We start from the raw sequence: 21,653 nt of genomic DNA on the forward strand, positions 1-21,653 counted from the left end.
AAGAAGTACGTGCATATAATAGATCTACTGACTATGAGATAAAATAAGATGCCGTACGTATCTTAGTCAGTTTATAGTATTTATTTCTAATGCAAATTAATACACGCAAAAGTTACAATGAACAGAAAAAAATACTGTACATATGTTATCTTAATTTTTCCAAAAGTTAAGGAGAGTTTTCTGTACACATCGCTGCTGTTGATTGATTAATTGATTGATGTTTTAAGTGTAGCGTCTCTTTCAGCAGCGAGGCTATATGATACAGGACCTACTAATTAACGTGGAATCCGAACCACAAGAGCTTTTGCTGTGAATCGAGCCCAGGTCTTCCACGCTTAGCCACTAAGGAGCTCACATCTCTGTTTGTCTGCTGAACTTTACACAAACACTTTATCCTGAGAAATTACACTAAGCATATCACTGTCATTTCGACGTAAGGGAAATGTTGGAGTTCTTTAAACTTTCGACAGAATCTTGATAAATCTTTAGCCTGCACTATTCTTCCAACTCAATCCCATATTTCTCTTCTTCCTTCATTTCCTTTAATAATAATAATAATAATATTTTTTGTTGATTTCATTGATTTAAATCAAATCTTTCTCCTCGTATAGTTCAAGTCACGAACTGAAGAAAAAACATTAGGAATTAATATTAAATGTTGCCATTTCACTTAAATTATGGCATTTAAGTGAAAGTATTGGAGTTGAATTGTGAATTAATCCCCAATCGTTAACATATTCCAATACCAAACAATGTTTCTTAAGCATTAAGGAAAAAGTAATAGCAACGTTTATCAACATAACACTTTTTTTTTCCACAAATTACTGATATTTGGCAGGGGTATATTTTTAAAAACTTGGATAAGCTTGCGGCACGAACTACTTTTAAAATACATAAATTTTGCCTAAAGTTATTAAATCTTTAAAAAAAAAAAAAAAAGTTTCGAAGAGGAGATCGGACCCCTCTAAATACGCCGATATTATCTGGAACAAACAAACAGACTCACACGCACAAAAGACTTTTCGTGTTAAATGTTCATGGTGATTTTCCCATTAGAATAGTTAACGATTTAAAAATCCTATATTACGAAGAGAAGAAAATAGAATTACCCAGTTACTCGTTCAAAACGGGATTTTCTCTAATCATCCGCTGCATGCACTCGTTTTCATACTGGGAACCAGGGTGGCTCAATGGTAGAGCGTTCACCTCTAGTGCATGGGGTCCCTGATTCGATCCCAGCTCGCGCCAACAGACATCGTGTGCGAGCTGGGATTCTCCCATTTTCCCCTACTTTCTTCATTCCACTATTCCATTCATTTGTTTTCATCGTCTCCTTTAGCCTAGCCGACATAACCGTGGAACGTAAAACTTAATTTCATTCATTTCATTTCGTTTTCATACTGTGCTGTACCCACGTTTGAGTCTCATTGTATTATGATTATTATCTTCCGTAATCGAAATAACAGAACAGAAACGGGATTTCACTTTTAATTAATTTATTTCGGAATTTGATTAAAATCAAACTGATTTAAATCAGTCCACCCTGGTGAGAAGCACAGTATTGTTGGAGAGGAGCAATCGAAGGAAAACTTTAGAGTTATATAGAAGAAGGGTAAGTTTACCGAAAAAAAAAAAAGCGCTTCTTTTGGAAGAGAAATCGGTGTCGTGGGACAGTGGAGTTGAAATGTCAATATCGTGAAATTACCAAAAAAAAAAAAAAAAAAGTTTCATCGAGTTGAAGGATTTCCGAAACGAAAAGGAAATTGTTCATATAAATATTTATACTAAAATTTTTCATGTGTACTGTTGCAGCTTTTTCCTCGTTTTTAAATTGATTTCATTTTTTTTCATTCATTTATTGTAGACTAGAGAAGTGGATCGTAAATTCTGGCCGAGAAGACCTGTGTAAACTACCTCTAGATAAATTACGAAGAAAATTTATTTGTGACTTACATTTCAAGGCGGAGGATGTTCTGTTGAATTCTGGAAATGCGAGGCTTATCCGAACAGCTGTTCCTCAACCTTTAAAGTGTGAAACTCCTCCACCACCTCAAGACAATTCCTTCACCACAACCACATCAGAAGATGATGTACTAAGCTCGGCGTGTGTTGGCCAAGATGCGATGATCATGGATATTTCGAAACTTCTTTCAGTGGAATTATCGTATCCGGGAGAAAGGTAAATTTTGTTACTTTCTCAGGTAGGTATGTGTGATTCTGTTATTATTAACATATAGCATCTGCAGTGGAAAACCAATTATATCTAATACTTCTCAGCAGAGCACAATTTTGTTTCAGTTCCATTACAACATTGCATATTGTTCATTCCATAGCATGGGCGCCCGCAGGGGAGGGCATTTGCTTCCTCCGAGTTTTAGAATCTAAATGGAAATTTGAAATGAATCTGACAAACAATACCTGTTAATGAAGAACGGCAGTAATATATTACTCGAGTTAGCTTTGTGGAGCATATTTAAGGGGTTTTTAAATATACCAAAATTAGTTAATCGACTTCTTTGCGTTTCGTATAAACTTGACGCAGGGTGTGTCAACCGGCAGCAGCCAAGGTTATTTTCTTTAAACTTTGTTTCATTTATTGTCATTGTACAAACAGATAAAATGTCTGGAGTTTATTGTTGAGTTCGTCTAGTTATCCTCTCAAAATATATATGGAAGAATATATAAAGATATTGTAAAATGGAGGCATTCTCAAATGAATATGTTTACATTCTTATCTGATTATATAAAATGCATTTTCTTCCTGATTTCCTGACTCTACTGCTCTTTAGAGACCACGCACCTGTGAGACCACATTCAATACACTACTAAGAGAGCTCAAACTAATATGACCTGTATATAGACTAATACTATGTTTGCAATAAAGATTACGGGAATGGTTGTGGTTTAGTTCCGTACAAGGCATCCACTAAATATAACCCTTGCAAATATGAGAGTACTGTGAAACATGACATAAATCTTTGTCCCCCCCCCTGAAAAATTTTATACGGGCACCCATGTTCCATAGGAAATAAAAAGAAACATTTATCTCATCACGTTGTCCTTGGTGGCTACAGAACAGATATTGCTATAATACATTTTTACATATCTCATTAATTTAATATTAGTGGTAGAGCACCTACCTCGGATGCATCGGGAGCTCCCTCGTGACTAAGCGGTTAGCGTACGCGCCTTTGGCGCGGGAGACCCGGGTTCGATTCCCGGCGGGAGCTCATGTGGTTCGGATTCCACGTAAATCAGTAAATCCACGTCTCATATAGCCTCGCTGCTGAACGGGACGCTAAACTAAAATCACCTCACCACCTCGGATGCATCGGGTTCCTGGTTCGATCCCCGACCAAGTAAGTTTGTGGTGGACAACGTCGTATGAGTTGTTCTTGTTTCCTCCCACATGATCGTTCCACCATTTCTTCCATAATCATTGACTTACCGTAATCATCGTGTCCCTTAGCCTAAAGAACATAATCGTCGGGATACCGTCAGGCGGCTCAATGGTCGTAACTCTATGACGATGCATTTTCCGACATAAGATCATATGAACTTTTTTTTTTATTTGTCTACCCACAAGGAATCCATCCCTGAAATTTTGCCGTACCTTCAGGGAGTCTACCAGTCAGGGAATTTGGAGTGTCAGGGAAAAATCTTTCCCAGGCTGTGAGGGGTGAAGGAATGCCACTAAAATAGTCATAAATTACAGGTAAATGAATTAGTTCGTTTGTACGTTTGTAGAATATTGTATAAGCATATAAACAATGATGAAAACTTACAGTTTACTTTAAATATAAGTTATTTTTCATGAGTTATACTAAGAAGAGAAGAATGACAGTCAGGGAAAAATATAATTTTGTCAGGGAAAATGTCAAGGAATGTGATTATGCTTGCTTGGTAGACACCCTGACCTTTTTGTTACATCCTGTGTAGAGAGAAATAATTATTCATGTGTTTCTTAGTAGCTTAACATTCCTTCTAAGCAGAGACGTGATCCAACTCCTTAATGTGGAAGCTTCGTGTTACGTTTTGTTTGTTTCGGTGGTTGTTATAATTTACTTTTCCAAAACTCACTCAAAAATCACGATTTGCCAGGAAATATATCTGTAAAACCCTACCTAATTACGTAATATTGTTGTATAACATCTAAACTGAACATTGATAACGTATACTATCAATAATATTGTTGGTCATAAGGAAAAAGTCATTAACAAACATTTTACAGATTTTGCGAAAGACGATTTCCCATGAGAAGATTTGTCCACATATTTTACTTAGTGAGGAATGACTGTTTCTATCTCTACGTGTTGAGAAATGTACTGTTGATGACTTCTTCAACAGTAACCTTTTCTAATACACCAATAATTGTATGACAGGTCATATATCAATATTTTGGGAAGATTCCTCACATCAAAATAAGAAAACGGTTCATATGGATATGTGCTCAAAAATGGTGTCGAAAACGTGAAATAAGTGAACTTTAAAAGTTCATAGCCTCATTACTATGGGACCAGGGACGTATCGTAATCGGGTCAAGACATCACTGACGAACTGGTATGTGAACTGCCCAAATATCCATGTTTGAGAATACTTCACTACTTGGACACCAATTTTTAGAGAGGTAGGTGGAAAATGATCAAATACTTCCAAACAGCCTCTCTAAAACTGATTGTGCAAGTACCAGAGGTTCTGAAAGTTGGATATTTGCATAGTTCACATACTTGTTCCTCAGCGATGTCTTGATCCTACTACAATCGATAGTGCGGAACTATGAACCTTTAAAGTTCATTTTTTCATGTTTTTGACACCGTATAACTACCAATATATTGTGTCGAATTTTTGTAACACCCTGAAAATATATAATATAAATTAGATTGTGACTTAAATCAAATTTGGTAAACTACGCAAGACTTAATAGATTTTGGTGGAAACATAATGACACACTAAACACTGTTGCATTTTTATTTTTATTTTTATTTTTTTTTTATTTTTTTTTTTTTTTTTTGTATATATTATATTTGTTGTAAATCAGGCTCTTAAGTTGGTCAATTATATTTCGTGCCTTTACTTCATAGCCCTGAAAACCTGTTATTCGTAGTAAATGGTAAGCACTATACATAAACCAGCTTGCGTTACTAATATAACGAATTATCATTTATATTATGCTTGCAAACCAAGTTATACCGGAGTTCCTCGTCCTATATATGCACATGATATAATCCATGAATTGTTCTACAAAACATATTTATATCAACATCCAAATACATATCCACTCAAAAACATTGTTTATTATATAAAAAAAAATCTCAGTGAATTCTTCTGACCACAGATCATCACAAAATAAATTATAAGGCTGCTATTCCCTAATTGCACTTCTAACCTAAAATCTTTTTACAAGCACCAGCAAGCACTTTCGCTAATACTTCATCACAGAGAGAGAGAGAGAGAGGAAGGGATGAAACACAAAGAAAAGAAAAAAAAATAGAAAAAGGGGCTGTCATTTTGGAATACAGGGTCACATAGTAGTGTTATCAAGCTGAAGCGTGGCCCGCATAGCATAGTGCTAATACTCTCGCCTTTGGTACGAGCGGCCCCGGGTTCGATTCCCGGTGGAGACCCTCGGTCGAAAAAAGTGAAGGCTTTTTCAGGCCAGCTATCCTGAATGAGGTTTTCCTTGTTCACACCAGGTAAATGCCGGGATAGTACCTAAAATAATGACCCCAGGTCACTTCCTTTCGCATTCCTTTCTTTCTCTCCAGTTCTCCGGACAGTATGAACACCGGCGGACGTCATCCCTCAAATGTGATGGACTAACATGGCCATAGATGACAAAAGTCCAGAAATCAATAGTAAATGCTTTCCTACTTCAGCCAGGCTTAAGATAGATGAAATTTAGTTCAGATGGGTCGGTGAAACCGAAGAAATAGTAAATGAACTGAAAAAAAGGTGTATAATATATGGAAAAAGTATTGAAAAATGAAAATTATTTTTAAAGAAATGAAATAAACTCTTTCGGTTTTACGTCTCACGCTTATTACCTGTTGGCCAAAGGAAAAATATATTGTAAATCACTGGTTATGAAATGAGAATGTGGGAGAAAACAGAAGAAGCCCAAGGAAACATACAGGCACGATGTGTACCACAAACTTACCTGGTCATAGATCGAACCAAAGACTCCTCGCACCAGAGGTGAGCTCGCTACCACTGAGCCACCGTACCCTTCCAAACTTAATAAAGAAATTAACCAAAATAACAAATAGAAAATAAATAAAACAGAAAATGTGATAGTAAATAACAGGGTTGACTGGTTTAAACCAGTTGTTTTAAAAAAAAAAAACTGGTTTAAACCAAAAAAAAAAAATGAAAAATGCTTTAAATCGTGTGAACTTCATGATGACGTCTCCACATATCACACCATCTGCATTCCATTTATTTACTTTTCACCTTTTAATCAAGGGGTCCCGTGTTCAATTCTCGGTCGAACCACAGCCCATCTTTCAAGTGTAAACCAAGTAGCGATTCGAGGTGTCCCTTTAAGCAAAAGTCTTCTCCATGATAACCTTGGTATTTCAGAAGGATGTTAAGCCTAAACATACGAAACGAAACCAAATATATTTCTGCTTGCCTGAATGCCTGTTGTTTTATAAAGAAGTCAAGGTTGCTTAAATATATTGATAGAAATTGGTAAAATTATCAACTGCCTACGTAGCTTCCAACATCAGCTTGGATTCGACTTTGTTTTAATTTTATTGAATGATATCTACATACCAAATTTGTAATTTAATACCTCAGTTTTAGCGTAGTGATTATGATACGTTGACCTTAAAATTTTACATATAAATACATTTAAAGTAATAACAGGATATTCCCAATGGCTAAGGCGGGAGTTTCCCGATTTATATATAATTCAATATAATGTTTTTACTTGTGTAACTATTTATCATTTTGTCCTTCTGAAATGACTTGACAATTATATTAACAACTAGGCCTATGTAAAGATCAGTACAACGTTTTTTTTTTTTTTTTTTTTTTTTTTTTTTTTTTTTTTTTTTTTTTTATCAGGAGTTCTTTGTGAGTGAGTCGGCAATTGCATTTGTGACCTATTAGTCCCAGTTTCGTGTCGAAATGGACGATTTCTCTTGGATGTAAGCCAAGAAACGGCTTGGATTCTGTTTTAAGCTTATGTGATCCCTTCCAGCATAACCTTGTTGTTGCATTATAACCCCAAGACGAAACAAACTAATTTCTGTCCATATCTAATATAAATACATAGAGTAAAGTATTTAAACCAAAAAAACCTGGTTTAAACCAAAAAAAACGGGTTTAAACCAAAAAAACATGTTTTTTGTTGTTTTTTCAATAAAAACCATGGTTTTTGCCAACCCTGGTAAATAAGGAATGAAAAGTGTGTAGAAGAAATAAGCGGGGGGGAGGGGGATTTTGAAAATACTTACGCAAAAGGTATGGTCAAAATGCAGTGTAATGGGTCGTGTATCTTGAGGCAGTTAACACATCACTCAGTAAGTTTGTAGGATGACGCCACTATTGATAAACCCATATGATGTTGAGGAAGTACTAACCGTCAAATGATACGTGTCAAAAGTTCATAACAATCTTACGTTTAGTTCATAAGTTAGAATGGTTTTAGTAACGCTACTTGTGTAATTTTCAAAACAATGAAAAAATCTGGATGTCGTGTGTTGATAAAGTATTGCTTTTTAATGGGAAAAAGCACCGTTCAAGCAAAACAATGGCTTGACAAGTATTATTCGCACTCTACTCCATAGAGACAAATGGTAGAGAAGTGATTTGCTGATTTTAAACTCGGCCATACAAAGACCGATGATGCTAAACACACTGGTCGCCCAAATTCGGCAGTTGTTGCAGAAAATATATTTAAAAATAAATTCATAAAATAGTTTCGGCCGATCGTAAAGTGAAGCTGTGTGAGATAGCTGACACCTTAAAGATATCAGAAGGCAATCTGTTCACCATTTTGCGTGAACATTTGTCCATGAGAAAACTATTTTCGAAGTGCATACCGCGTTTTCTGATAGTTGACGCTTCAGATCGCTGTTTGGAGCTTTCCAGCGCAATAAAAAGGATTTTTTAAGTGGTATGTGACAATGAATGAACGGATCCAGCTCTGCACTCCAGAGTCAAATCGGCAGACAACTGTATGAACAACAACCGGCGAAAGCCACCCAAAGTGACCAACAACGCAAATGTCAAATGGTAAGATTTGGGCCTCAATAATTTGGGATGCGCACGGTATTTATTCATCGATTATCTTGAGCCATCGGTGAGAAAGGAAGAACCATCAATAGCGAATATTATATGACGTTATTGATGCGTTTGAAGGAAGAAATTAAAAAAAAAAAAAAAAAAAAACTACCCCAAATGAACAAGAAAATGTGCTCATGTGCACTGTGTCACAACAATGACAAAATTGCATGAATTGCACTTTGAATTGTTTCCCCATCCACAGTACTCCTCGGATCTGGCTCCCAGTGACCACTATCTGTTTGCAGACCTAAAAAGAAATTCTCTAGAGAAAGAAATTTTGCTCCAATAAAGAAGCGATTGCCGAAACTGAAGTTTGTTTTGATGTCAAAGATAAACCGCTCTTAAAAAAAAAAAAAAAATGTTAGAGAAGCGTTGAAATCAATGAATACTCTTGAAGGAGACTATGTTATTGTTTACGCAAGTCGAACTTTGCGTAAAAATTGTTGTTTTATTACCCATTATACGAACTTGTTAGAGATGTGTTAGATGACAAAAGGGAGCGCTGCATGAGAATCAATGATTGTTGATGCAAGTGGAAAAGGTGTTAACAGCTTCGCCAGTATAAAAGGGAAGTGTGTTAACTAGCGTTTGCATTTAAAGATATAAACGAAGTTGGAAGAATAGAAGAATGATGAAAAGTGTGTTACCTTCGTGATTAGGTATTGGAAGTGAATGCAATTTCTACCTAGGTAGTTGGTAATGTCCTACAATTGTACCCTTAGAGATAATTGGTGGAATGAGATCGTGCGGGGGGAGTAACGGGAGAATCCCCCCCAAAAAGTTGTCCACCGCAAACTCACATGTTCTAGGATGGAACCAAGGACCCACAGCATCAGAAGTAAACACTCTACCACTGAGCCATGATGGTGGAAGGTAGTGTCGAATATACGACAAGTAGCTTGTAACGTGATTTCTAATACATCTTCGGTTAATATGTGTTTTTCAACGGACCTGTTCGTGTAATGGCGATATGAAAGTTGGAGAGGAGGGGGTCTTCGGTAAACTATTTTAGGTTAGATGTAAAGCCTTTCCGGTTTCAAGTGAGGGGATGAATGTGGGATAAATAGTCATCAACTTCTTAGCTAGTTCATTGTTGCTTTCTTTTTTTTCTACTCCCACTCCTAGTTACTCAGTAATTAACGCATGCATCAGAACCCAGTAAACTGCGATATTTTACCAAGATATGCCGCTAGGTGTCCACGGTAGCAAGATCACACCGTCTACGGCCGTTGACGGTGCTATTTAATTTTTTTAAACACAACTTATATTTTAATAGAATTAAGTCTGCGATGTTTTCAACTATGCTACAGCACGACAATCTGTTTCACATTTGCTCTGATACATCGTAGTGTAGAAAACAATATTATGGGTGTAGCTGCCCCCATGCCTTTGAAATAATACCGTGTAAGCAAGTCTGTTTTACCTATAGTTGACTTGCGTTAGTGAGATTTAGAAAATAATTTGTCATTCATTTATGCATAGTAAGAGTAGGATATAAGGGCTGTATTTCACTGCTAAAAGATCCTATTTTTCAGTCTGACGGTAACAGGCTTTAAAGCAAAACTGCATTTGTTTTAACATGTAGTCATGTAGTATGTATATGTTGTGCATGCTAAGCTCATCTCTCAAAATGTTCTACATGTATGAGTGACAGTGAAGCCATATCTAGCATCTTGGTGCTAGATCTAGCATAATCCACAAGCATTTAGCATCTAGCATCTTGACTTTAGCATCCTGGCCAAATCTAGCATAATTTCATTTTACCCTTTGTTAAAAAGAAAAAGAACGAAAATTTAGATGGTTTAATGACCGTCGGGAATTATTCTTTTTAGTTGAAGCGATGGTTGGAAAAATGAAACTAGTCAGTATTTCTGCGGTTGTAATTTTTTGTTGAATTCAGTGCAAACGCAAATGTTAAAATAGCAAACGTGACTGCAAAACATATTTACTTACCCATAGTTTTATTACTGCCAACTGACACCTGAATGTGTGATTATCTGGGATGTTTCTGTTCCTTTCAATTTACAACTTGAGAGGGGAGGGATTTGAGCGTCAGGGGACAACTAGTAATACACTAAAAGAAATGCTTCAGGGCTGTGTCGAAAGCGGCATGTTGTATATATATTTCTTAAAATGTTATCCATTCATATAATATAAATTCGACCATCCTCCCCTATAACGTGTCATTTATCATCATTCCTAACAGCAGCGTCATATTAAATTTGTACTTGAATACAATTAATACACTTCATTAAAATAATGAAGATAAGTAGGGGCGTATCTTTAAAATTAGTTAGGAAAGATAATTTGAAAATCTGGCATAATTTACAAAAATCTAGCATAATTCAGACCCGTGTTTGGCATCATCGCGAGTCTCGAGTGTGGCAACCCTGATGAGTGATGACCGGTAAAAAAAAAAAGTTACAAAGTTATTTGTAGATTAATAACATGTCCGTCTTAGTGCAGGTTTGAAGACTTCGGGTTGTGTTCATGTCTACCCGAGAAGAGACATAAAAAATTGTGACTCGTCTGGAAAATTAACCAAGAGTAAAAGTGAGGTTAGTAGTGCGGTTCCTGTGGGCCAAAAGTCATATACCTGCTGACTTTCGTAGGCAGATTGTAGAGGGCTACAGAGAGGGCTAAATTTCAAAGCAACATGTAGGGAAGTGGTGTCGTGCCTTCAAAGAAAGATGAACCAGTATTGTTAATGACAACCCTGGACACAGCGGTAGATCCAGTACTTCAACCACTGACGTTACGCTTGGAACGACTAGAGCACTCCTTCTACAGCCCTGACCTAGCCCCAGTAACTTTCATCATCATCTCCCTGTTCTAAAGCAAAAAAATGGCTGACCGGCATTATCTGGCATGTGTTTGTGTCAAAACCACCGCCTCACGGTGGCTACGAGAATTTGACGCGGATTTCTATGGAAATGGTATAGAAAACTTTATCTGCCGTTGTGATAAGCGGTTAAACAAAAACTGTGGTTACATCGAGGATTATTGCGAGTGCCGTCTATCAGCAGGTGTGTTGATCTTTCAGAAATGTCTTACACATAAACCATAATAGTCTTTGTAACCCTTTTTTTTTTTCTCCCTCGTATTTTAAGGCTTACTAAAGTTTTCTTCCTTAATCCTCAGTGTGGGGAAACATAACGAAATCCTGTCCTGCATTGTCTGATTTATCGCAATCAAGAAGAAAATATTACAGATATAGTTGCTTTCAAATAATAGGTGACTCAGTATCGTTCGAAGTAACCTTACATGTTCGTTAGTTTTGGAAAAGACCTCGGCAAGGATATCGTACAAAGAATCTGTACGTTACTGCAAAGAAATATGTTTTTAGATCTTCCAAGATTTGTTATAAATCCCTGGATGTCTGTAATTTCAGGCAGATGAACTCACGTAAATCAAAAGTGATGGCAAATCCAAGTGTGGCAGATACCCATAGCTTGTGCAGCTACAGAGGATGTGTGAATTCCAGTCGCTCAACAAGAAATCCTCACGCTTATACATTTAGTTATCCAGTGAGCGACTTAAAAAGGTAAGGAAATCTCTCAGTGCGATAGTTTTTTTTTATGTATATTCTATGTCATTTTCCCCCTTTCTTTTGAAAGTATGTATTTATTTACTTGGATTAAGTTTCTGTAATCCGGGCTCTCAAACCAGATACGATATTCGAAGAGAGTAGTGCCAGCTTGCATCATCTTTCGTAAATCATAGAAGTGTCTAAGATGAGTTAGCTTGACAAAAGCGCGAGCCTTACCTGACGAGCGCCACTTACAACCGAGCTAATGTTAATTTTTGTGCGTATTTTCCAGCTGTACGGCCATTTTAGTGAATCTACGTCTTACATTTTACTTTAATAAAATGGACTTCTTGATTTTGTTTATTTTGAGTTTTTCTTTCTTTCTTTTTTTTCTTAAGCACTGTGGCAATGAAACGCGGACCTTGTCTTGATGTTTAGATCCTAACCACATGTCCTCTCATAAATGAATCGAACTCAGGTCTCCCATATCATAAGCGACATCTGATGGAGTGTTTGGAAACATTATAAATACCGCTTAAAGTTGAAATAACATATCCCTGTCACAGTGATGTTCTTCGGCTTTTAGCAGTACGTTCCAAGAAAGTGCAAACATTAAAATTATAAAAAATATATAAATAATAATAATAATAATAATAATAATAATAATAATAATAATAATGACATGCGTAAAATTAGAGCAATTCAGGTGAAATAATGACTCTTTCTTGATTGTCTTCATTACCATATTTGTAGATGTATAAGACGTACCCATTAACTGCATTTGTTTTTGAGGAAAAATAATACTTTTCCCTGTATATCGTATTTAAAAATATGACAGTAATACAGGGGTCAAAATGATGGTGGACCTGATTTCAGAAATTTATTTTGTTAAAATAATAAACGTAGGTTATTGTGATACGAGGCGCATCCAGAAAGTAAGTTTCCCACGTGTCCCATAGCTAGGAAACCGTATGTTGCGCGAAGCGACTGCGTGTACGTAAACGAGTAAGGTCCTAACATGACACATGCGCCAGCGGAACTTCCCTTGTTTTCTCAGTAGCGTCGTGGCAGTGATTGAAGATTGGCGTTCCTATTCCAGCTCCCGCCGCGTGTGAAGTGCGACCAGTGATAAAATTTTTGAATGCACAGGGCGTAACACCGATTGAAATCCATCGTCAGCTGTAGCGTATGTCAGTGCTGATCCTGTGCGCCTTGCTTTGTGCTCTAGGGTCAGCTGCTTCAACGCAAAACTTCTTGATCAACAGGCACTCCGTGACAGTGGTGTGCAATTAGGAGCGGAAAATCTTCAGGAACTGCTTGCTCATGCCGTTAAGCCTATGGACCTGGCACAGCTAATGATGGATTTTGATTGCTGTTATGCCCTGTGCATTCAAAAACTTTATCACTGCTCGCACTTCAAACGCGGCGGAAGCTGGAATAGGAACGTCCATCTTCAACCACTGCCACGACGCAACTAGAGCACTAGAGAAGTTCTGCTAGTGCATGTGCCATGCTAGGACCTTACTCTCTTACGTACACGTAGTCGCTTTGCGCAACATACCGTTTTCTAGCTATGGGACGCGTGGGAAACTTACTTTCTGGATGTGCCTCGTACATGCGATTCGAAAGGTTAACTTTCAAAGTTTAGTTTTTTTTTCCACGCAGTGTTTCCACTTTCTACCGCTGAATCATCAGCGAGCAGTTAAGGAAAATGGCGTTGACTAGAGATCAGACATCTTTCTGTGTGCTTGATTACCAACTATCGGCTTGATATATATGCCATGTTACGCGAAGTGCTCATGCTCACATGGAACATTTGTGATATGTTTGAAGAAAGCTTTGACAGTTTGTCTTTCTTAAGACATGTTTCACAGTGATATATGTTTGTTAGATTTCACAGAATAAATTTGTGAAATAGGGTCCTTCATTTTGACTTGCCCTGTATTTTAGCAAGTAAACAAATTCTTAGAGAAAGCCTTTCGCGATTTACTGTGTAACTAGAATATTATTGTACAGCGTAAAGAAGCAAGAAAAACATGAAGCGATATGGAATCGGGAAAACTACAGAAATGGAAATAACCAAAATTTCTGTTTGCCCCTTCATGGCAAAGTTGCTAGCGCGCGTGCTTTCTATACTCTTGGTCGCTGTTCGAATCCCCAGTAGGGCTATTTGTCTTGGTTACAAACTGAGAAGTAGTTCGGATAACACTTTAAACTGGAGGTCCTGTCTCGTATAGTCTCGGTGCTAAATTGGACGTAAATTTTAATCAGTCAACCAACCATACACCGTATTGTTTGGACCTATTTCCAGAGAAAGAAGTGCGTCTTTACGTCAGCAAAGACGATAACTTAATACTCTGTATAGGATGAGACAAAATTTGCAAAACACTCTTTCACTTTCAAAGCAGTTGGCAGAATTGAAATCAAACTAATGCAGGAACTGTAAACACACCCATGAACATGAACGCATTCTTAAGAATTGTATTTTAGAAATTTCTATGGGTATTTTGATTCTTTGCTATATTTTAGCCTAAATCCTTGGTTCTTTACCAGGGCAGTATTAAAAGGAAATTTTAACAAGAGAAAGTTTTTAAGAAAAATTAGTGAAGTAAGTGAAGAGGATTAATAAAATCATATCACACAACACTAAAGAAAGCACACTATAAGTGTTTCCATAAAACTTAATTAGAATAGAACAAAGGTCGACCATGTTTCCTTATTCAGGGATTACCCAACTGTTCAAAGAATTACACAATTTTCCGTTTTTTTTTTTCAATTAATTGATACTCGGGACGAACATATTGTCAGTTATCACCACAAGTATTCTGCCATTATTAGCAGGTCACTTGCCGCAATAGAGAAGCTTCCATGCCCCACGGTTTTACGTTAACCTCTTCCTCTTCACGTATGATTTTTCTGTTTTGATATCGTCCATAAATTGTAGTCTCCATCGCTCCCTCCCTCTTTTTCCTGCCACCATACCCTCTATCACGTCCTTCATGGTACAGTTCCTTCTTAACAATGCCCCAATTAGTTTCTCTTTCTCTTCTTAATAATATCTAAAATTGTTCTTTTCTCTCTCTCAATTTCTAAGACCCTCTCATTCGTTTTCCGCTCGACCTCAGGTGATTCTCTCCATTCTTCTTCATACCTACATTTCAAAAGCTTCGAGTCGTTTTTCATCATTTTTGCGTAGTGTCCATGTTTCTGACTCATACAGTACAATTTCACACTAAGTTTCATTCAACGTCCCACAAAATAGTATTTTTTTTTCGAAGATGTAGGTACCGTTTATTTCTATTTATTCTATTTGCGTTCTGGGGGGCGCGGTGGCTCAGTGGTAAAGCGTTCACTTCCGGTGCTTGGGGTCCCTGGTTCGATCCCAGCTCGCACCGTGTAGACTTTGTGGTGGACAAACACCGTACTCGTGGGTTTTCTCGGGGTTCTCTCGTTTCCTCCCACTTTATTCATTCCACCATTTCATTCATTTCTCATAATTACCATCTCCTTTAGCCTAACCGGCATAACCGTGGGACGTAAAACTCCAAGATTTCATTTTTTTATTTTTATTTTTTTTATTTTTATTTATTTATTTTTATTTATTTATTTATTTATTTTATTTTTTTTTTTTTTTTTTTTTTTTGCGCGTTTTTCAAAGAACCAGATGAGGGGGCTCGCAAGAACTTGAAACATTGTGCAGTTGGTGTTGAAATTGAGAATAATAAGTACTGCGTTTCTTTTCCAATGATTTTCTTTTCCACCACCCCTGCGTAATATTCCGAATAATGTAAACATACAGCAATGCCTAGTATTCTTTTATCGTAATTAAATGAGGAAGGCAAGGCTTCACATTGGCAACATTGCTAAGGCATTGAAAGAGGGGCCTGTTACAACCCTCCTACGTGTCGTGTGCAAAATGCAAGTTGTGACAGGAAAAGAACAGCGTTCTGCTCCTTGTTCATTATTCCGTCAGTGTGTAACGGACCTCAATACAGTACGCTTGCCGCGGTTCCTGATTATAACTGTACAGTACGTATAGTTCTGTATTCGTAAATTGTTCTTGGGGTATGCTTAATGTTCATAAAGAAATGAGTTCATAGAACTCCAGCCCAACCGGCCCGCCTTTCCTCTACATGAGGTCGGATACTCTGGAGTCTACAGTATTGTTTCTGGTTCCAGATTAATCTGCAATATTAATAAAAGTATTGTGAGGTTTCCGTGGAGACTTATTTATTGAATTACAATTAATATACATATTTTTTATAATAACGCATTTATGAGGATAACTAATGTTTCCCAACCAGATTCTATAACTTATTTATATTTTTATATCTTGGCTACCACGTAATAATAATGTTGTTGTAGTATGTGTATAAACTTTAAAATATTCATATCCTGCTGCATATAAAAACACTTTCTACCTAACGAGGTAATCGGTATTTACAGGAATCTCCAAATAAATAAGTATTTAGGGTTTCAAGCAGTTTTACAAGAAATTTATAACTGATCTCACTTGTATCTCATACAGTACAAACCCATCTTACTGCTCCCCGAAACAACACGGAATCGATAATATCGCAGCTACAGACATGCCCCACAAAATCTAGTTAAATTTTCAATTTCTTTTATGAGTCCAGTTTGGTTCGAATTTCCAGTATCTTTTAGATTGATAATTACTGTACGTACGTATTAAGAATTCACTGTTGCCTTAACTCTGAAACCGGTCGCTCTGCCGTTTCTAAATTTTCTAGTTGTGATTATGCTCGCTTGGATATCAGTTAGGGTTGTGAAAAACCCAATAATAATAATAATAATAATAATAATAATAATAATAATAATAATAATAATAATAAACAGCTCAGTGGTTTTTATTAAATTTTGTGTACATTTAAAGCCAAATTCCTACTTAAAATATTATTTAAGCATTCATGTTGTACAGTCCGCAGCAAAAAACCTGCAACATGAGCATGTAAGTTTATTGTGAAACTACGCCTAACAGCGCAGAGAATAACATCTAAGTGGCACGAATCACGCCAGGAGAAACCGCGGCGTCCTACCCTACACACTTATTTTGGAGCAAAAGACTCCATCGTTTCACAATAAACTTACAAGCTCATGTTGCAGGTTTTTTGCTGCGGACCGTACACGTGGAACTATGGAATTCTCTTTATGCAAAAAGAAAATCGCTGAAATCCCGTCCGCGTTTCGTGGGACATATTTTGCACCATTGACACTGGCTTATATCTCGATTTGTAGAAAGATGCAAGTAGACAATTTTGTGGAGTACAAAGAGATGGGTAATTCTATATAATACAAAATAGGAATTAGTTCTGTTAAAATCATTTGAGTATCCGTTATTCGAATTCTTTTATTTGTTATGCAAACATTCGAATAACCTAATTTTCGTTTTCAACATTCGATTAATAATTCGTTATCCAGATATTCGAAGTATCCAGTATTCGAGTGTTGAAGTATTCGAACTTTAACTGCAGTGATAACAATAAAATCTCTTCTTACACTCAGGAGTCACAAATCCAAGAGCCAGATATCCTGACTAAAGATTTCTTTAGTCTCGCTCGAAACACGCCAGGTAAATACTGGGATAGTACAAAATCAGAAGCCAAACATGGAAAATAGCTATTTTATTAAATAGAAGTTTTTTAAGTCTGCTTTTTTGAAAAAAAAAACGTATTGGGAACAATTTTTAAAAGAATTATCATCTCCAGTTGCTAATTTGTTCTCCCCAATAGATTTTACGATTAAAAACTTCAGTAACATATGGTTATCGTACTATACGTCACATACCCCACCAGATACGTGAGAAGAATTCTGGAGTTTCCCGATCTCCGTTTTAATGCAACTCTTTTTCGTTTTTATATATGTAATCATCCAGGTGTAGTGTTGAGAAAGTATAGGTATATCTTTAGTATTCTCCTTTTTAAACACTTAGACTGGCGTGTTGCGCACACCGTTAGTTACCGCTGTATTATGCCAAGGCGCCTATAGATATACCAGATTGACTTGATCCCTAGTCTTCCGTTGCAAGCGCTGCTATCGGCTGAAGGAATTCCACTCGCTTTCTCTCGCTTAGCAACAGCTGAACCCTTATTTGCTCAACGCGTGGGTGTGTGAGGGTGTGAGCTTTAGTTCGCATTTTTGACACAGCTCAAGACACTTTGGCAGCACAATAGTAGCCCACCATATGGTCCTTAGGCCGAGCTGACCACAATACGTACACATTGATCACAGTTTCTTATGGTAGCTTCATTTAGTCAGCCTGCTGATATAATAAACACTGCAGCCTGAGGAAAAATTGGTCAGAAGAATAATGCATATTGATTATAGAACTTATCATGATACATACTGCATTGCCCATGGTTTGTGAGGGTCAAACATTTTTCTTATGGCGGCAGGGTAAGTGTTAAGTGAAACGTTTTCGATTCGATTTGTAAGTAAGTGAAACATGGAAATAGACATTTTATTATATGTTTATACTAGTACGTCAGTATGTATTACAAAAACAAAGGGTCGTAATCGCATTGCATTTTGTCCCAGATTACAGTTTAACACCGTTGTTTTGGCCGAGAGCGAACAAAATTCGTTATATATGATTCCGAAACATTTTCTTTTTTTCTCAGTGGTATTGTGTTCTGGAGATGATCTTTTGATAAATACATATATTAAGTCAATTCTGATGCTGGGCGTATACTGAGAAACACGATTGAAGAAGTAATTATAATCACATTAAAATTATAATTTTAGTCCAAGTTTTGAAATTTATTTTTGGAAGATTTTTTGGGGGGAGGGATAGGTTTTACCCATAAAAAAGCCATTTTTGGGCGAGGTTTTACCCATAAAAAGCCATTTTGAGGGGGAGGGGGTTTTACCCATAAAAAGCCGTTTTTGGGGTAGGGGTAGGTTTTACCCATAAAAATGCCATTTTGGGGGGAGGGGAGGTTTTACCCATAAAGAAGCTCACTGGATATATATATGTGGCCCGAGAAAATTTCCAACACCTTGATAACAGTCGAAGTAACAATGACATCAAACACTAAGAGAAAATATACATTAAATGAAGAGTTTAAAATAATTGAAAGAATTAAAAGTGACGTATCAGAAGCAACTATTTCACTAACGTGGAATAGCAAGAGATACAATACGGGATTGAATAAAAACTGAAGAAAAAATGCGTACTTTTGTGCCTTCGGTTGAAAGTAATGTTGAACTGCAAAGGAAAAACATTTTTGTCGGGGAGGATAGTCAAGTTGATAACTGTCTGTTTAAATAATTCCTTCAAAAAAAAAAAAAGATTATGTTAATAAAATTGTGGAAGTTTCTTTCAACTGCCATATAATATTAAGTTTCATTACATCGCGATGAGGTCATACCACAGGTGTAAAGTATGTCACCCTACAACAATAGTGTTATGTTGACTTGTGGAACTAATCTTATTTTCTTTTATTCTGTTTAGATTGGGGCTTTGGATTATAAACTCCGGCCGAGACGATTATCACAATATGATGCTAACCAAACTGCAAGATAAATTTGTTTGTGAGCTCCATTTTCTAAAGCAAGACATGATCCCTCAACGCAATGGGACGATACGACTGAGTAAAAGTGCCCTTCCAATCCCCGTCTACAGACAACCCATGGACGCGTTTTATAATTCTTCATCAAGAAACATTCCCTTAAGCATGGTTCCTCAAGGCTATCCGTTTCCTATCGCTCCCACCAGAGAGTGTGCTATGGCGTTAACACGCAGAGAAAAGCGTTCGGCAGGAAGGCATTCAAGTATCCATGGAGGCGAGGGGAGGTCAGAGGCTGAAATGTTACCTATTAAAAGTACAGAATGGAATAATTTAAGCGGCAGTTTTCCGTGTCGCTTGTGTTGTTCAGACGACAACCAGATGTGCTCTGTCTATGATGATGATGGCAAAGTTTTAAGAGAAGACATTTTAACGAAAATTCAGGCCTTAATCTCACCAGAGGTAAGTATCTTTTGGTAGTGAAATAGGTAAATTTTTTTCCTAATTTAGTAATTATTAAAGTGTGCTTCTTGCATACAATTTAAAATAACACATTTGAAAATATGCAAAGAGTGCAGGACTAGACCGAGAATCGAATCCTGATCTCAGGCTTATTGTGCCGATGTGTCAATCAGTACGGTACTTACTCCGCTTCTTCAGCAATTATATGTTCTATCACTCTTGAAGTTGGTGGTCAGCCACTCAGACCACATTTACTGTACCACAACTCTTCTTGTGCTTGAATAACCCAATGCCTACATTACAGAACACTTTTGATTATTGAATTTATATTATAAATGATAACTCGAGGAAATACTGAATTTTGTATGTTGCATCTGCACAGTATACCAGCGTCCCGGATTCGATTCGCGATCCAGTCGTGCATTATTTCACTCATTGCATTTGTATCTCTACATCAATGGTTTCAACCTTGGCACTCCCTTCGTAAACCCTGCATACTGCACGTGTCCCTTCCTTCACACTTCCCACTTCCTTGGTCGTATATGCTTTTAGTCTTACCCCTTCTGCAATTTCGGAACCAGCATTGAATTCTGAGTTCTTCAATAATAATCATAATAATACCAGTCTCGTCAATTTATATTTATTTCCAGCGAGAATTACAGATAATAGAACGTGTAGTATTACTTTCTACCATCTTTGTTTTTAATGAAACTGCAGTTCTTATTGAGGTTATTTGTGTTCCTATGGTATGTAACACCTTGACTGCCACTATATCTGTTGACCGTTAACATCCGTGCGCTATGGGCAACAATCCGCCAGTAATTATTTGTTTTAGCTCCATAAATATATATTTTCTTTGTATATGGTTTTGCCTATACGCATCGTAGACATTTAATTGTGACTTCTACGCCATATGTGTGTAATTGTATACACACGTATAGAACGAACACAACAAAAAGTGCAATATCAGGGTGTCTACTGACCTTGAAAACCTGGAATTAGCCTGGAATTTACTTTTGGACCTGGAAATAACCTGGAATTGGATGAGGAACCTGGAAGTTTTAAAATTGTTTTTAAAATATTGTTTTTGGGGTTGGTATGGAATAAGTATATTTTTGTAAAATGCAAGAAAGTTATATACTACAGTATAAGTTAAAAGCCAATAATAACTTATTCAGTGGAGACGTAGTTGAGAAAGACAGACAGACGTGAGCAGAGTGCAGGCGGTGAATGTTTTTGGAAAGTATGTTGAGGGTACAAGAAGAGACTGAATAAGATTTTATTTGTTTGGCATGGTCGTTGTGAATAACAGTGACTAGAAAAAGAGATAAATTAGTCCCCGATAATGAGAGTAAGGTAATTGAAAAAGTTAAATTTCATGATCTATTAAGTTTGTGTCTTAAGAACCTACATTTCAGTCAGTTTTTTTTTTTTTTTTTTTTGTTTGTTTTTTTTTTCATCTTGTCACTTAAAGAAACTATCACTTGCCATATGCATTCCCTAATTATAACCAGTTTTTGTTAAGAACTATATAAAATTGCATTAACTTATACGTTTTACAATAAATGTCATTCTACTGAATAGACCTGGAAAAAAAGGAAACATAAACCTTGAAAACCTTGATAAAACCTGGAATTTGAAAATGAACATTTAGTAGACACCCTGAATATATTGTTTGTATATGGGAAGTATGGAAAATCATACCTGCGGCGCTGTACGGGAGAGCGTTGTGTAAGGAATTCCATACACATGGCAGTCAACGTGCTAATTTAGTGCCTCTTTGTTACAACATTCGTAATATTTGTAATTATAAATGTAGTTTATTTCAGTGAGTGTGTGTGTTC

The 21,653-nt window shown here is 36.7% G+C and overlaps 1 protein-coding gene across 5 annotated transcripts in view; it reads left to right on the forward strand.

Moving 5' to 3' along the window:
• Positions 1–21,653, forward strand: part of LOC145692712 (uncharacterized) — a 54,148-nt gene that overhangs the window by 19,308 nt on the left and 13,187 nt on the right. For all 5 annotated transcript variants that reach the window (XM_081768125.1, XM_081768122.1, XM_081768126.1 and 2 more), the window contains 3 exons: positions 1,865–2,179; positions 11,684–11,836; positions 19,293–19,809. In XM_081768125.1, coding sequence (XP_081624251.1) covers positions 2,124–2,179; positions 11,684–11,836; positions 19,293–19,809 — 726 coding nt within the window. In that variant the 5' untranslated portion in view covers positions 1,865–2,123. The remainder of the gene's footprint in view (positions 1–1,864; positions 2,180–11,683; positions 11,837–19,292; positions 19,810–21,653) is intronic.

Source organism: Thermobia domestica, chromosome 8 (assembly GCF_964235325.1).
Source record: "Thermobia domestica chromosome 8, izTheDome1.hap1.1, whole genome shotgun sequence".
NCBI classification, from domain to species: Eukaryota; Metazoa; Arthropoda; class Insecta; order Zygentoma; family Lepismatidae; genus Thermobia; species Thermobia domestica.